At 34.9% G+C, this 18,357-nt stretch overlaps 2 protein-coding genes, 1 long non-coding RNA gene and 1 pseudogene across 4 annotated transcripts; 2 read left to right on the top strand and 2 right to left on the bottom strand.

Moving 5' to 3' along the window:
• The first annotated feature begins 1,533 nt into the window (after positions 1-1,533).
• LOC140829001 (farnesyl pyrophosphate synthase 1-like) lies at positions 1,534-5,528 on the top strand. The gene is given in 12 exon segments (XM_073191927.1): positions 1,534-1,790; positions 3,256-3,280; positions 3,426-3,541; positions 3,636-3,722; positions 3,810-3,926; positions 4,010-4,098; positions 4,410-4,461; positions 4,555-4,650; positions 4,792-4,836; positions 4,935-4,997; positions 4,999-5,025; positions 5,110-5,528. Coding segments are annotated over 12 exon segments (1,050 nt in total). The 5' UTR covers positions 1,534-1,658; the 3' UTR covers positions 5,311-5,528.
• Positions 5,529-6,332: 804 nt separating this feature from the next.
• On the top strand, positions 6,333-9,707 carry LOC140828998 (protein phosphatase 1 regulatory inhibitor subunit PPP1R8 homolog; annotated as a pseudogene).
• A 634-nt stretch (positions 9,708-10,341) lies between these two features.
• LOC140828999 (zinc finger protein CONSTANS-LIKE 10-like) lies at positions 10,342-13,967 on the bottom strand. Of its 2 annotated transcripts, none has more exons than XM_073191926.1 (5): positions 13,683-13,967; positions 12,767-13,385; positions 11,313-11,540; positions 10,875-11,197; positions 10,342-10,800 (listed from the first exon to the last, which is right to left on the bottom strand). In XM_073191926.1, exons 2-5 carry the CDS (start codon positions 13,274-13,276, stop codon positions 10,671-10,673), a joined length of 1,191 nt encoding a protein of 396 aa, XP_073048027.1. In that variant the 5' UTR covers positions 13,277-13,385; positions 13,683-13,967; the 3' UTR covers positions 10,342-10,670. The 2 variants fall into 2 exon arrangements, with proteins under 2 accessions (XP_073048027.1, XP_073048025.1); XM_073191924.1 differs by having other exon boundaries at positions 13,730-13,967.
• A 1,679-nt stretch (positions 13,968-15,646) lies between these two features.
• Positions 15,647-18,357, bottom strand: LOC140829891 (uncharacterized). The gene is made up of 4 exons (XR_012117572.1): positions 18,218-18,357; positions 17,197-17,558; positions 16,764-16,838; positions 15,647-15,757 (listed from the first exon to the last, which is right to left on the bottom strand). It is a non-coding gene; the product is annotated as an uncharacterized lncRNA (long non-coding RNA).

Here is an 18,357-nt window from a genome sequence, read left to right as displayed (position 1 = left end):
CAAAAATATGATAATGTCTGTCACTAGTAGCAGAGGACGCGGCTGCCACATTGCAATGTCCACTACTATTTTTATATATTTTTTTAAAAAGCTATTCTTATTTTTTAATATTATTATTTCTTTTTATGTTAGAACTAGGACATATCTTATTTAATAAAATTGAACCTGAGACCACATATAAAAAATAAGAGTTGAATTTTAAGTTCAATAATTCGAAAAATAGATAAATACTAAACATGCCAATCAATTTTTGTTTTCAAATTTTTTATTTGTAAAAGATTAGGTAATTTATCAATAAAAAATTGCATTCTTTATGTTTTAAAAAATGAGTGGGTCTCATGTGAAACCGTCTCACGGATCATAATCTGTGAGACGGGTCAACCCTACCTATATTCACAATAAACAGTAATACACTTAACATAAAAAGTAATACTTTTTCATGATTAACCTAAATAAAAAATCCGTCTCACAAATACGACCCGTGAGATTGTCTCACACAAGTTTTTGTCTTCAAAAATTGTATTTGTTTATTTATATATATATTGGTTTAGTTTTTTAACAAAGAGTAGGTCTCATGTGAGACCGTCTCACGGATATCAATCTGTGAGACGGGTCAACCCTACCCATATTCACCACAAAAAGTAGTACTCTTAGCATAAAAAGCAATACTATTTCATAGATTACCCAAATAAAGATCCGTCTCACAAAATTTGACCCGTGAGACCGTCTCACACAAGTTTTTGCCTTTAACAAAATAAAGAAAGATATATATGTATTGGTATTTTTAGTTTGATTTTTACTACTTTTTCATTGATCATGGAGTGTTGCCTTATTTTTTTCAAAACTCCACCATTCACCTAATTTTTCTAAACACGATTTATTTTTAAATTAATTTAAAAAACGGTTAATTTCTGAATCAAACCAACAATATCAAACATAAATATTATTTCAATGTTGAATTTAATATTTTTTATTAATTTTCTAATTTTATTTTCGAATAAAAATTACATATTAAATAATAGATGAAATTAATTAAAGTGGTGAAATAATTTTCATAAAATTATAAGTTATTTTATTTAAATGAAAATAAACTATTAATTAAAGTGACAGTGGGACTCATAAATATTTGATTGGTGAGATATTTGATTGTGAAATGTGAGATATTTGAGTAGTGAAATATTTGATTGATGATGTGGAGTACGGAACCCACAAATATTTGATAGAAATACCTTTGTTATTGTGGATGGCCTAAGTATGATAATGTTTCAACTCTACAGAGATATAATATAATTGCTCGTATTACTGATGAGACTTGAACATAAACTCGGGAATTTTTTATTCCGGGGAAAAAAACACAAAAAACAACTAAACTTACTTAATAAATTAAAAAACTAACCTTAATCAGCCGCACCTAATTTTTCGAAGGAGATATATGGTGGGGGAAACTGAAAAGCCACTTTATTATTGGTAGACCCAAATTAGGTAATTCCAAATAATATTTTTAAATTTAAATTAAGCATCCGATCCAATCCAAGTACAATAAATGCAGGTGATACCGCACTTCGCTAATTGCAAGAGCTACAAAAGCTGAGAACCAAATATATATAGCACTGAACGCAATTTCTGACCCGTGAATTCTGCAATATTCGGGCGGAGACATGGCGAATCTGAACGGAAAGAAGTCGGATCTGAGGACGGCGTTTTTGGGAGTGTACTCCGTGCTCAAATACGAGCTTTTGAATGATCCTGCTTTTGAATGGACTGATGATTCTCGCCAATGGGTGGAGCGGGTGTGTTCTTCAATTCTTACTTTCATTTTTCTGTTCGTTTTGTTTGACACTGGAATGTGATTGTGTGGTGTGCTGATATTAGAAATTTTTGGAAAAGAAGATCAAACGTGGACTTATTATGTATATGTTATTGAATTATGGTGCGAATGGGTGGAAAACATTTTGAAATTTTGGAATGTTTTTGATATCCGATTTCTCTGAGATTAAATCTCATGTTTGCCGAAACTTCAGATCGTGGGTGGTGGCTGAATCATCATCTTAAATGGCTATGTTTCTATTCAATCTTCAAAACCAAATTTTCGGAAAAAATCTCAAACTTCATCGTCACTTTTGGAAGCATCCATTTGGGAAAAATTTGGTCTGTCAGAGTGATGCATGTGATGGCACGATAGATGTGTGATGTTGTGTCACTAGCCTGTTACATCACAGCTAATCTAAAACTGGAACTGACTGTAACTCTGTAAGCTGTAGCATACAACTTTATCGTTTTCAGAGATTATTTTAAATGTGGGAAGGGTATATGGGTTGTTTGGTGGCGAAATAGCATCATAAATACCTTTCAACACAAAGTTCTCTTCCGGTTCCTTTAAAGTGAGCATAGAAGATGTTCACTTGTCTCTTGAATATGGGATGCTGATCTTTTCGGCAACATACTTTTGTCTATCAAAAGCTAATTCATCTTGAGAGCATCAATTACTAACTAATGTGATTGGGGTCACCTTTTATCAAGATCCCGTTATTTATTTTAGAATGAGAGCATAATCTAGTGCAATCGGCAAAAATTCCCTCTTTCAGGAAAAGTCCACGAAAGATACAGAAGTGCTTTGTTGCTATTCAAAAATTCCTCCTTTCACTTCTAATTTCGTTTCTGATTTGGCATCTTAACGCTTTCAATGGAATTCAATTGATTTTCTTCCTTCTTATTTGGTATCTTGGCCTACAATAGTGGCTTTCCTCGGATATCAAATTTCTTTTCTTTATTCTTCTCCCAACCTCCATGCATCATACACATGAATATTTATGTCTCTCTATTTCATAAAGTGTATGCTTAACAATTTGAAATTGGATATTGACAATGTCGTTTTTTTCCTTTATACTAAGACAATTTTCATCGTCACAATATAAAAAAAATGCTAATTTTTGGCCTACTATTTTGGTTTTTGCAATGTTTGAGTAAATCAATTCACGACATCCTTGTTCAATTTTACAAGTGTGAAAAGTTGTTATTTTAAAATCAAATGTGATCTTATACTTTCAAAAGGACTGATTTTTAATCTTATACTTTCAAAAAGGACTGATTTTTTATGGTTAGATCATTGAGTGCTATCTTTTCTTCCGTCTGTTAAGTTTTTTTAAGTTGTAGAATGAAGCAGATGTAATAATAAAATGTTGACTGAGTTTGCATGCCATTTCCTACTTTACAATTTGATTGTTGTTTCTGATGTGCCATTTTAAATATTTGCAGATGCTGGACTACAATGTGCCTGGAGGTCAGATGTGAATCATTTACTTCATTTCTAGATCCGAGTTCCTGAGCTGCATGTTTTTGCACTAATATTAAAAAAAATAGAAACATTCATATAAGATTCTTAAAACCAAAAGATTTTATGCTAAAGATTCAGGTGTTGCTTGCAGGGAAGTTAAATAGAGGTCTATCTGTTATTGATAGCTATAAGTTACTGAAAGAAGGCAAAGATCTGACAGAAGAAGAAGTTTTTCTTGCTAGCGCTCTGGGATGGTGCATTGAGTGGGTGAGCTATTCTACTCATTCTAATTACTGCAAATGGATCTATCCTGTGCATTTCTCTGCGAATGAATTTGACTCATATGAGATATAATGTGCAGCTTCAAGCGTATTTTCTTGTCCTTGATGACATAATGGATAGTTCTCACACACGGCGTGGTCAACCATGCTGGTTTCGAGTCCCCAAGGTCTAGCTATATTTACTATTGTTTTCTTTACCATTACCATAAAAAGGATGTATCTTGATCGTTATATTGATTGAACCTTCTGTTTAGGTTGGTCTGATTGCTGCTAATGATGGAATCATACTTCGGAACCAAATCCCTAGAATTCTCAAAAAGCATTTCAGGGAAAAGCCATACTACGTGGATCTGCTGGATTTGTTTAATGAGGTAAATTTACTTATAAATAACTAGGATCTGGCTCAAAGGTATTACCTTGTTACTGCCTGTCGACTGATTTTGTTATGTTTTAGGTGGAGTTCCAAACTGCCTCAGGACAAATGATAGATTTGATCACAACTATTGAAGGGGAAAAGGATTTATCTAAATACTCATTGTCACTGTGAGTATCTGAACGGTTTTGAAATAAGTAACTTGCAAAGTTATCCAGCACCGATTAGACAATTTATACACAGTTGCCTCGGATGCTAGATCTCAGGATATGTCAAGTTACTGTATATTCTGAGACTAAGGACTCATTATTTGTTCAGGCCTTTCACGAGTCCGAAGATTAAAAATAAATAGCAGAACTTCTCTGTGTACTAGTTTCTGCTGGACTTTGCAACTGATAGATACCTATTTCTATTTTCATGTGGCGAGACTCAATTATTTTCTGTTATTTATTGTCAGATTGATTTTTTGAAATTTGTGCAGTCATCGTCGCATTGTTCAGTACAAGACTGCTTACTACTCATTTTACCTCCCAGTAAGTGGGGAAAATTGACATCGAGCTACTCTATATGATTGTCAAAATGCAGTTATTTAGCGTTTGACCTGAACAATACTGATTATCTCTCAGGTTGCATGTGCATTGCTCATGGCTGGTGAGAACCTAGACGACCACGTAGACGTGAAGAATGTGCTTATTGATATGGGGATTTATTTCCAAGTACAGGTAATATTTTCCACTTTCTCTCTCATGGATATTGATATGCATGTTAGATATTATGTTTGTTAATTTGAAGTCTCAAGGTATGAGTTCAAGCAATGGATCAGTTTATCATATTTTATTATTATTTTTTTGTGGTTTTCTCAGGATGATTATTTGGATTGTTTTGGTAATCCTGAGACGATTGGGAAGGTAAAGATCCTGAACATTGTTTGTTGCATTGAAACCTTCGTAAATTTAAGGCTTTTTTATTACGGTCTTTTATTTTTTGATTGCCATGCAAACACCAGATTGGAACGGATATTGAAGATTTCAAGTGTTCTTGGCTAGTAGTTAAAGCGCTGGAGGTTTGCAACTGATGAGCAAAAGAAAATCCTATTCGTAAGAAAATATAATCAATATCTCCACTTTTCTATACCAGCTTTCAAAACAAAACCGTGCATTAACATATAGATTTACCTCTAGGAAAACTATGGCAATCCCAATCCTAGCAATGTGGCGAAAATCAAAGCCTTGTACAACGACATTAATCTCCAAGGGGTATTCTCAGAATATGAAAGCAAGAGCTATGAGAAAATAACAAGCTCCATCGAATCTCATCCGAGTAAAGCTGTGCAGGCTGTCCTGAAGTCTTTCTTGGGCAAGATTTACAAGAGACAGAAGTAGTGTGTGGGATTCTGAATGAAGAAATGAAGCATGGGAAGTTTTGATTAGTCAAAAGAAATCCTATTTCATTTCTTGATATGTGTTTGTATTTTATGGGGAAAGGGGGTTACGAATTCCCCTATTTTGTTGTTTGTATTAGTTTCTAGTGGTTTCACTTCTTTGTCTATTGTAATTTGTAACTTCAAGGGTTAAAAATAAAAGGAGGCTACAATGATCAATCGTGAGACGTGCGTACTTTAGTTTATGTTTTTTTTTTCCCGAGTAAAACACCATAATATTATTTAACAAGGTCAGATACAATCAATCAAATAAGAAAATGAAAGAGACTTGGGGATTATCTGTTTACTCCACTGGTCAAAGAAATAGTTCTCCTAGCTAGAATGAGCTACCTGATTTCTAATCAAAGTAAAGAGAACGATTGAACGTTCATTATGATTTTACATTCTTCCACCATTAAACTAACTTGAGAGAAATCTTGTGCTGCAGAGTGTGAGGAATTTATAAGTATTAGAGATTATGATTCAAGGATAATGTTAGAGGTTCAAATCTTTAACCCAACTTAGCGTCTCCCTAATCCCTAAAGCTTCAGCAATAAATGGACCTGGAATGCTTCCTTGTATAGCTGCAATTACTGCTCCTAGGTCATTTCGGATTATGCTTCCATAGCCAACTTTGCCTCTGCTCGAGAATAACGTTGCATTTCAGAAAGTCTGAAGGGGGAGTGCTCCAGCTAACTTGAGGAGGCTGCCGGTGGGAAATAGAATGATCCGGTAATCACGAGGGATCCAAATCGATGAATGAAAATTGTTTTATTTTATTGAATAATAATAATAAAATAAAAACAATACCAATAGTGTTCTTCCGGCTTCATTCTCCTCGGCTTCTCGCCATCAATCATCCATCTCTCTCCATTTTTTTTTTGTATTCGCTTCACTTAGTATCGAGTTTTTCCTTCTTTTTTTTGATATTTTCTGTAAATCCATAAATGGGAGATTATGTAAGTTTTTACAAAGAGGTAAGTGTAAATCCCCGTTTTCTGTAACGATCTTTTTGTGCCCCAATTTTGGAAGATGGAGTGATTATAAATTGGTGATCACTGATTTAAATGCCATTTTCTTTGATCATGTTGCTTGTATTATTGTTATTGTTTAATTTCTCCGATGAACGACCTTTTTTGTTGTGGGTTGAACTGTTTCATACACTTGCATAGTTGCATTGTCGTTTGGAAATGCTAATGTTTGAGCGAAGCTGGGTTTTATTAATGAATAATAACAATTTTTGCTTGTTTACCTACTGATTTTCAAGTTGTGTTAGTTGATTGCTGAGTATCCGGTGTACTGGCGTTTGTTCGAGCATTTATGCTATTTGACATTGGTGTTCTGGTTACTCCTATATGAGTTTTTGTTCTCAGTGGGAGTTGGGTTTTTGGCAGGGGGTGAAGTTAAAAGAGAGCAAGAGAGTTTCGTGGTTGGTTTTCTTTAGGTTAAAAGAGTGGTGTTACGAGGTGGTCTCTTTTTAATTCCTTGTTGGTGTTACAAGAGTTTTAATTCCTTGTTGGTGTTACAAGAGGATTTGTATGAGCAATACAGTCCATAAACTATGCATGGAAGAGCGGGTCTTGATAGTTTCAAGAAAGCGGTGTCTTTGGAACCTTTCTCAGTCACTCCAACTTCAACCACAAAGCAGCTAGTCAGCCATCTGCAGCTTCAACAATTCACCCAAAAGTTTCATACGCACAAAACCAATACTTAAGCCAACATAAAACACTGCAAAATGCTACAACTTCAGATGATCTGCCAACTGCTGTGCCCACTCAACTACTGACCCAGATTGGAGGGGGTCAGTCAACCTGGCAACCTCCCGATTGGGCAATTGAGCCTCGCCCTGGTGTTTATTATCTTGATGTCATGAAGGATCAGGAAATTTTGGATGTGATTAAATTGGACAAACGGAGGAATATATTTGGTAGGCAATTTCATGCTTATGATTTTGTGCTTGACCATCTGTCTGTCTCACGCCAACATGCAGCTGCCATCCCTCACAAAGATGGATGGTTTGATATCTACTATGTCACCGTTTTGATACTCTATTCATGTTCTTTATATTTTTTCCTTTGTGGTTGAAGTGTATTTTTCTTATCAGAATTAAGGTCCCGAATCTCAAATAGGCTTGCAAATGCTCTATTTAGACAATATGATGCGATCACGGATGGTCAAGCTCCAAGGAATGTATGAGACCTTTTAGTGTATGGGATCCTTTAGAGTTGCCAGAGGGATCAATCATGAGAGGACGACTAAAGAGATTCAAGGAGGCACTACATGGACTCACGAGCAATCAAGAAGGGCTTACAAGCAAGACGCAAAGTGCCGAAGGGTTCCTGATGTATGGGACTAAGTTTGGTAGTCATAGGAACATTATTCAAGTGATAAATGATGAGGAGTCCAGAAACCTCAGTGCCCAAACGACCAAATCTTACCGTCCGAGCGCCACGCTTACTATCTAAGAGATGATTTCCAGAACACCTCGCGCCCGAGCGGTCACATCGTACCGCCCGAACGCGAAGACCCGCGGGAAAAATCCTTGTTTCCTAGTTTAGAGTCATAATTATTTTGGTAACTAGATATTGATATCTTATGAGTATGTAAAAATATTTTGCACGGATTTTTCAACACAATTCAGATTATTCATTGATTGAATACACTGTTCTTGAGTTTTTCTCTAAAACAATAAAAGCTTTTGCTTTGTTCAAAATCAAACTTATTAAAATTTATACTTTGTGGCGTTTGTCGTTCGTTCTTGCATGGATTGTCAAAAACGAGGTCGCGCAATTACTTGATTCAAAAGGACGGGACAACACAACAGGGATCCTAAATTGTCGTTGAATTGAGGGCGCGATATCAATTAATCGTGTTTGCTTTTCTTGCGTTAGAGGATTCATATCACAGTCTGTATTTGCTTGGTAGGTAAACTTATGTGAATGATTACTTTCTGGGTTAAAATACTGAAGTTGAAAGAAAGTGGCTTGGGATGAGAAGGTGTTTGTGAGGCTTAGTTTCTTTGGTTTAGCTATTCATCATGGATCATTTATTATGCAATATGTTGCTGCTGATGGGCACAGAGTTTTGGGCTTAAAATGTTCATGCTAATGGTGTTCTTTTCATTTGATTTATCATGACACACTAGAATACTTTGCCACTGCAATGCTGTATAACATCACTTCTCCATGTAATATGTGGGCAAAGTATGATCAAATTCATAATTCTGGGTAGAATGCCTATATATCAGTTAAGCTTCATTGACTATTTGAAGCATTTTCCATATCATATGCACTAACTGGCTTGCATATCTTTCTTACAGTGTATACGTGATTGATTTAGGATCTGCTCATGGTACATTTGTCGCAAATGAGAGATTGACCAAAGATTCTCCCGTTGAGCTCGAGGTTGGGCAGTCCCTCCGATTTGCTGCTTCAACTAGAACTTACATTTTGAGGAAGAATAATGCTGCTCTTTTCCCATCACCCCCCACAACCTACAGAGATTGCTTTGCCTCCGCCTCCGCCTCCGCCTCCGCCTCCAGATGCCTCTGATGAAGATGCAGCTTTGGCTTATAACACATATGGGATGAGAAAACTTGATATAATTTCAAAATCTCCAGGAGCAATCAGCTCATCAGGTACAGAGGATGGAAACCAGATAATGTAGAGACCGCGTAAGAGAATCAGAAGAACAAGAGTTACATTTAAGGATCAGGTTGGGGCCTGAGCTGGTCGAAATAGTTGGTATTCCGATGGAGCTGAGGTGGAGACAGAACCTGGTCCTGTTGGCGTAAAAGAAGGCAGTCTTGTTGGGAAATATGAATCTCTTGTACAGACAACTGTAATACCGAAAGGAAAAGAACAACAAACCTCTGTGAAGGAGTCTAATTCCCATAAAAAAGGAGTGACAGAGAAACTTCAACTAGTTTTGAACAAGGTCAAGGTTGCCCCTGCGAAGAATGGTGGAATCTATAAGGATCTTTACGGAGAATCATTTGGTTTCAAAGTTGGTTCTTCTTGGGCGCACACATCTTCGGGATCTGGTGGTAGAGAAGTGTCTCCTAGTAAATCTGAAAGTGACCTTGGCAACAATGACAATGATAATGGTGATGATCTGTTTGGATAGGCGGAATGTGATGATTCCACTCGAAGGGCAAAAGTTATTATTCCACGGCCGCCATATGATCTCCTTCCGTAATGGAAAGTTTTGTTGTACCTTATTTTACATGTTCTCTTCTGTCATGTGCCCCTATATGTGCAACCTTCAGTTTGGTTGTTACTTTTCATACTTGGTATATACATGTAAGACCATTGAGAATTCATCTCACTTTCTTGAATTTCTATATCATGGCTGCTCTGTGTATCTTGAATTTCTATATCATGGCTGCTCTGTATACACTGGGATTCTACTTTCTCATGGAGGCAGCCTTTTGTGTTTTCAAATTCTTTATTGAAGAATATCAAGTGTAAAATATTCTGAAGCCGGTAGTTTCCCTGAAACCATATTGAGAATAAATTGTACCATCTAAAACTGGACGATTTATTCCTCTCCGCTCTTCCATTTCTCATACTGAATAAAAAGACTGCCAACAAAGCACACAAGTTGTAATTTCTCGAAGTAATATATATTTTTGCTAAAAATTACAATATAATCAATTTGTGCGCGCATATAAAGTTGATTTGACAAGCTTTCTGTAATATTGTATATCATTTCTTGATTTATTATATAGTAAGGATGCACATTATACAAACTTTTTTTTCAACTATACTTATTTATTTATTTTTCATTCTTCAATTTTATATACTTGATTTTTATTTCTATTTTTAAAGTAAAACCAGGTAAGAATCAGGATAATAGCTGTACCACTAACTCTCAGAAGCAAGCTCCGAGTAAGAGGAGTCAGAGGCCAAACGTAGGGCAAAAACTAGAGAGAACTGCTGCAATTGCTCAAGCAAACTCAAGAAAAAGGACGCAAAAGACAGCAGGAACACAATAAAACAAAAGAATCTGGTCAAAATTCATACTACATTATCACCAAAATACAAAATGACTTTCAACTCAACATTAGCTATTGCAATGTTGGCATCCAAAGTTAAAAAATTTAACAAGCTGATTGCGCAAAAGAAAAACAAATGTTACAGCATATGTATCTAACATTTGTACAGAAAATGCAAAGTCTATATGGGAGGATAATTGCGGCCATACAAATATACAAGAAAAAACGAGTACAGTACACAAGAATCCACCACCACAAAGTAAAAGCTAGCGTCCAAAACCTCCAGATTTCTCGTTTTACAACGCGTCGTTTCAAGTAATGTACATTCATTGGCTTCTTGTCAGGTGTGAAGGATCAAAATCATATGGATCACCCGTCTTGACAAAACGTCCCTTCACACGCATCCTAGAATCTGCTCTCGCCTTGCGTGAGACATACCTTATCTTTTTATCAAACCTGTTAACAAGTTTTCAACGGCATTATACTTGGTTCTCACACCAAACTTACAGTTTCCAACAATTTTTACATACCTGCGCGATTTCTTCTTCTCTTTATATCTCAAAACTGCACAATTTCGTGTAGCCGACGAGAACTGATTTTCAGCACAAGGGATATCAAATGGGTTGCCCTCTATTGATCGGATTGATGACAACCCATATTCTTGGAGATCTCCAGTGCTACTCTCATTGATAAAACCCGAAAAAGAAAGCGAGATAGTAGATGGTGCTGGTGCTGGTGCTGGTGCTGGTGCTGCTCTGGGGAAGCAAATATTTGGGTCAGATTTGCAGCTTGTGACAAGATTAGAATAGAACTCGCATGCCTGCAGCATTCTTTTACTCTTTCTGTCTGAGCCCTAAAATATTTCAACAAATTAATAATAACACGAAAATGTGTGTCAAAAAAAGAAAACAGAAAAGGTCTAGAGGGAGAAAGGTCATATGGAAAAATAAGAGATGACAAGGGCAAACCTTTGCAACATGTATACTCTCTGCATCAAATTCAGTATCAAGAATGTTTCCAATTTCGAACAAGCTATCCATTCCTCCATTTTCAAAAAATGGTTGTGCTTCACCAAAAGATTCACCAAAAAGAATGCCAAAGTTATCCAAACTCAAGTCAATATCTGAGTTGTTGAAGTCTTCATGGAGAATATCATCATGCAACGATCCAAGATGTTTTATTCTCGATGAACTTGCCTACATCATCGGCTCAGCCCATTACATTCAAAGTCTGATATCATTCGAATATAAACTTAAGCTAAAAAATCTTAAATACTTGAACTTAAACCCTGGATAATTCTTCACTTTCCGAACTAACACGTTATATTCTTCTGTGTAAATCGAGAGAAACGATTTTGGCAAACTTAATGCATAAAGACAAGCGTAAAATCAATTAATATTCCCCCCTTTCTCGAGGAGAGTACATCCTGTTGGACTCCCCTTCACTGTCAGACAACTCCAGGGGTCCCTCAAGCTAGCTGTCGATTTGTGATACAAGGGTTGTTATTTTTAGAGCTGCAGGACATCTTATAGACTGGTCTCTGATTTTTTTGCAAGCATTTTGAACTCATTAGCTATATTTTCTAAATGTTAACACTTCATTTCTCGCCATTGCGAGCAATATTATCAAGAATCAGTTGGTTCCTACGCAATTACCATAACTCAGACTCGTATATTTTTTTCCAAACTTGGAAACATTAGGCAGTTGTTATCAATCGGAGTATTGTGCTGATTTAAACACTAGACACTTGAACAAAGTCAGTACCTAGCCAGCAATTATCATAAATGAAGAACAATTAGATTCAGTCTGTAGTCATGCTATCCTTTTGTGCCTCTATCAAATTTTTACCCAAAAAAGGTTCTAAAAGACTGGCAGTTGCACCAAAACTGCCAGTATTTAAGCTGAAAATGGAGCAAGGATGCATACCTTCTAGTCAGTTAAAATGGAACCAAGGATTAGTTGCGTACCTTCTCGGAATTCCTCTCCCATCGACCAACAAACAGCCAAAACAGCATGAATGCAGGGGAATTGGACCTATTATTTTATGCATTTTTAGACCGGAAGATCTCTTTTTGCAAAATAGAAGCGAAGATAGTAACACTACTGATCCGTATAAATAATCTAGTATCCAAGTGTTTCAGAAAAACAAAAGAAAGACAAACGACACTTGAACATTGTCTTGCCTTACTGAGAAATGAAGAATCGGTATTGCCAAAATATCTATGGGGATAAAGATATTTTCCAATTGAAAGGGGAAAAGAATTAAAGATTTAGACGTAACCTTTAATGAAATGAGTCGAATAAGGGACCTTTCCCCCCACAATGCTGCTGATGAACTTGACATTAAGCCTCCAATTTTCATACATGGAATGTTGAACTTAAGAATAAAAAGGAAATACGATTTCGGAAAATCTCAGGTTACCTTCTCATTAAGAGGATCCGAATATCCACTTCCACAAAATTGGTCAATATCAGAAGCCATGGGATCCATAGCAGCCTCTTCTGTATGATCTAACGGCAATGATGGACAAGGAGAGAGGTTTTGATCTTCTTTTTCAAGACTCAACGAGCCTTCTTTGGGGTTGGAACATGAAAATTCGATGGAAAAGAAGGACCAAATCCTTGATAGCTCGTCTGCAGAAGGACATCCCGAATAACAATTGATCGTCTGCCTTTTGTGCTCTGTACTAGATTCCGGGGTAGTATGGCTAGACCAATTGCAGTTTTGACAAAGTGAAATCATCTCCTCAATACACCTTACTACTGCAGGATGAAAATTGCATCGTTCACAAACAAGGGTCCTCGAATGGCGCCTAGAAAGTGCATTGGCGGAATGAACCAAACGATCGCAGGATAAACACAAGAAGGCAGCATCAGACCTACAATAAACCATAGATCTTTGCTCCCTGCAGAAATCACAAAATTGACCCATATTCTTCCAACTCAGTGACTCTCCACTCTGCAAGCTTGCTTAACGAGAACAATTAATAACCAAATGGACCAAACACCGCGCAAAACCAAAACTTGAGCATCTTCATCGTCTGCAGGAATAGGGCATCAATATCACAAGCCAACAAAATCTCTCAATACAACAGCCCAATGGCAAAAGCTATAAACTTCCAACCCACGACGTAATTTACCACATCAAGAAACCATAAAATCGAGTGAATTTATTTTCTTGCTACTAACTTCTCAAACAACTCACGAATTCGCAATTTTCAGATTTATATTGAACAAAATAATACCATAGAATTAAAAGGACAAAACTTCATAGACAGCTGATCATGGTTACACGAGATAAAACAAAACATACGATACTTTGACCCCGAAGACAAAACCATAACCAGAGAATCGAGAATTAATAGAGTCTGAGGGTGTTTCTTACAGCCAATAATGTAGATAAATCCGAACCATGAAGCCCGCAGACAGATTACACATCAATGTACCCACGAGTGAACAATTGGAAACAAAGTGCAGCAGCAGAGAAGAAGGATGTCTGTGATATTTGGGATAAAGTGCGAAAAAGTGTACGGTGATGTTGGATGCCGAATGTCCACGGGTAGATAGGAGGTTTAATGCTGAATAATAAGAGCACAAGGTCCTTTTCTTGCTCTTTTTTTAGTTGGGAATACTGAAAATATCTCGCCTTTTCTTGTTGGCTGGCATCAGTTTTATCCTTTGATCTTATCGTCCCACGTACCCATTACATCCATTGGAACAGTGTCCATTCCAGCTCATTTTTCTAATAATTGTCTTTGAGATGTTTTGCGAGACGAATTCATGTATTTAATTTTCGTGATATGAGTCAATTCGATCTATCTTTAAAATGAAAAATAATATTTTTAACATAAAATTTAATACTTTTTCCATAAATCGGATCGAGTTAGACATCTGTTTAATAAAATCGATGCGTCAGACGATCTCATATTAACTTTTTGTGATAATTTTTATATTTTTTTGCTCATTCTTTATTTAAAAAACATGAATCCTAATTTATTTATGAGATACTCGTGAACGCTTTATGATCAATTTATAAGAAAATTCATATTATCTATATCTCTATACTATCTATACTATTATATTAAGTATGAGCACATCATAATTACTACCTAGAGAGGACACCAAGTTTTTCTTCCAATTTTATCCTTATATATTACTAATATTACACTTTTGTTTGTTTTTTTTTTAAATTTCAACACACATTTTATTTTTATTTATTTTTATTTCAACAATTCAAATATCAATTTAGTCCCACCATAATTTGTCAAATTTCACTTTAGTCCGTTTTTTTATTTTTTTTTTAAATTTCAACACACATTTTATTTATTTTTATTTCAATAATTCAAATATCAATTTAGTCCCTCCATAGTTTATCCAGTTTCACTTTAGTCCATCGATAATGATAAAAAAGATTGTACACACACGCATCGCGTGTGCATAGTAACTAGTATTATTTAAGTGTGAGAACATGATAATAACTACCTAGAAAGGACACCAACTTTTTTTACAATTTTACCCTTATATGATACTAATATTATACTTTTGTTTTTTTTTTATTTCAACACACACTTTTATTTTTATTTTTTTTATTTCAACCGTTCAAATATCAATTTAGTTCATCCATAATTTGTCAAATTTCACTTTAATCCATCGATAATGGAAAAAAAAATTGTACACACGTATTACATGTGCAGAGTAACTAATCTTAATTAAGTTTGCTAGCTATTTTTTTTAAAATTATATCCACTATTGATAACATGAAAACATAATAAATTAGTATACTACGGATATATTAATTAGACCAATTTAACTATTTTAGGGTCCATTATAACATTAGAACGTACATTTTAAGCTCTTAAAATTGTCAATATGAGATAACATAATAGAAAACTAGCAACCGAGGCACACGCGTTGCGTGTGTCATGAATATATGAGGTTAATATAGTAAAAGATTCATGATATTACAACATCATGACACCAAAACATTTTGTACTTGAATCATGAAAGACAATGGATTCCAAAGCTTAAATAAATTTGTCAAACTCAATTTGTTATCTTACATGATATAGGCACACACGTTGCGTGTGTCATCAATATATTGAGCTAATATATTAAACATTTATGATCTTACAACAACATGAGACCGAAACATTATTTTTTTGAAGCCACAGATTCATCTCATGTGAAATAATGCTAAATTTCAACGTAATAAAAAGTAAATAAATTGTCAAATGATTTTCCAGTAAATATCATAATATCATAGAACTAAAATTTATTGAATATAAGAACCTCAAATTTGTATCCTCTGTTGTTGATTTGCGACATCATTTTGGATAGAAAACATGTTATTGACATTGTTGCTTGGTCTATGTTCGCTTGAGCTCCCGGATTCCATGTTTCAATGTTTATCAACCTGCAAGAGAAATATGAATAAAATTTAAAAGTAGCTAGTTGAGATGTAGTGTTTGATCACTATTTCACTGAATCTTACTTGTACAATAAATTCGTTAAAACTTAGATATAATAAAACAAATTTTAAAATTTGTTAGTTTTAGTATGGGATAATATGACAATGTATGACATAAGAAATGATGTTGGAAAAGAAGCAATGTGATTTATCGAGCATAAATTTGGATTTCAAAAGAAGAAAGAAATAAAAATTTCGTAACACCAATCTCAATTATCGAACAGAGTGTCAACTTTAGTGATATAAGTTTAGCAAACAAAAAATTGTCCACTTTAGGAACCATATGCATTAAAACGCATAAGAAAAACAAATTTAATCAGAACAAAACTTCTGAAAGTGAATCTAAATGATTCAATTCAGAAATGAAGGAGATCAAAAAATACAGTGAAAAGATTCACGCAACGCATCTGAATCGGTGGCTAGTGTTAATTAATAGGCTTGGTGAAAGTTCATATATTATTTAGCTTTACTAACACAGTTGCCCATATATTATTCAGCTGTATTTACATGATCTGTAATTTTTTTTTTCGTGCTGACTGTAGATATACCCTTTGGCTACAAAGCGGAAATATGGTCTCTAGGTATGTCAGCTTAGCAATTCGGTTCTTGAAGTTATCTTTTTAAGATATATAACAATGATAAATAATGGTAATCTCTCAGGCTGTTGTGAATTTGAAATCGCTGCTCTCCTGCCTCAATTTATGACTACTGTAAGTTCGAGGCAGAGCCTTCATTACTGCAATAGTGATGATGTGTTAACGATTCCATGTGATTTTATGTATGAAACAGGATATGGTGCAAACAAAATTGATGATTTAATTACAATTACATAAATCTTCAAAATATATCTATCATATAAAAAAATGATGTTGGAAAAGAAGCAATGTCTTATTAATCGAGAATAAATTTTGTTTTCGAAATAAGAAAGAAATAAAATGAATGTAAAACTTACCTCAATTATCGAACCGTGGTGATAAAAGTTAAGCAAACCTAAAATTATCCGCTTTAGGAAACATCTGCATTAAAACTAATAAGTAAAACAAATTTAATCAAAATAAGGCTTTTGAAAGTCAATCTAAATGATTCAATTCAGAACTGAAGGAGATCAAAAAAATAAAGTGAAGAGTTACCCACCAGATTACATTGTTCTATGCATTTATAACTATTCAAGGAGCAGAGCCATATATCAGCCGAGTTATGTAAGGAATGCTGCTGGGTAAATTTTTCTAAGACTCTCATCTTTAATTATATTGAATTATATATATATATATATATATATATATATATATATATAATCCAGACAACATTTGCATATGAATTAAACGTGTAAATATTTAGGGAGGAAAATATTTAAAAAATAAATAGACGATAATCGTGAATCAAACCCGTGTCTATCTTCACATCAAAGACAGTTTCCTCTTCGTGGATCCGCCATTTATTTGCCAATATATTTGACTGTTCGTAAGCTTTTTGATTTTTCTGTCACAACTACTGAATCCCAAGACCAGAGTAAAATAACATGGAGATATTGGGTAAGGGTGCCAAGACAAAACAGTAGTAAGAAATAATAATCTCAACAAATTTGAGCACTTGTAAATTCTAAAGGTACTTATCATAAATTGTAGTATATTTATTTCACCAGACGTATGCAAGTTTAAGCTTTGGATATCTCCCCAACTTCATAATCCTCGCTCCTCCATTGCATCATTCGAGGATAGCAAAGTTAACCACCATTTATAACAGGATCCTGTAAAAGTACATGGCAACCAGCCATGACTACCGATTCAATCACAACATACTGGCCAAATTGGAGGGGCACACTCTGTTAAATATGGCTTTTAATGTCTACTGTTTGTGCATCAATTTTTATATTGCAATCCGAAGATCGTCGAAAAACAGAAGAAAAAAATGCACATAAACAACAAATGCATCATCTTTACTGCTTCTCCAATAATTCATAGACTCGATCCCCCAAAAAAAATCTTGGGGCTTCGATAATTTGATTTTTTTGTAATCGGAAAAAATAATAGGATCCTGCATCCATTTTGCGTTGTGAGAGGTGATTACCTCCTGTCAACGATAATTTTTTTTTAAAACCAAAATAATCGAATTTCCCGAGACAAAAAATATGGAATTTTGTACCTGGATACGTTAATTGATGAATAATTCTACACAGAACACGATTAATCATATGCATTCAGAAATTGGGTGTACAAAAACATGTGGAAAAAATATTGAAAAAACAATCAATTAAAAATTCATTTGGATATGTTAATACTCTCCATCAACGGAAAAAAAAATTTGTAAATCGTGAGAACATGGCGGTGTAAAAGAGTTACTCACACGACAATTTGTGTGGAATATTCTTCGAAAGAAAATGAAAATGGCAGCTGCTATTGGGTTTACCTGATTGTTTGTGGAAATCGTTGCCATGCCATGTGCCGCTTTAAGTAGTGTGAGGAAAATAATCGAAGCGTGGGGTTGGTTTGTTGTGGAAGCGTAAGAGGAAGCAACGACGATGAAAGATTTTCGGATGTTCTGTTTCA

This window comes from Primulina eburnea, chromosome 4, assembly GCF_022965805.1.
Source record: "Primulina eburnea isolate SZY01 chromosome 4, ASM2296580v1, whole genome shotgun sequence".
In the NCBI taxonomy this organism is placed as follows: Eukaryota; Viridiplantae; Streptophyta; class Magnoliopsida; order Lamiales; family Gesneriaceae; genus Primulina; species Primulina eburnea.
The sequence above is the reverse complement of the archived record's forward strand: the minus strand, read 5'-3'. Positions and strand labels throughout refer to the sequence as shown.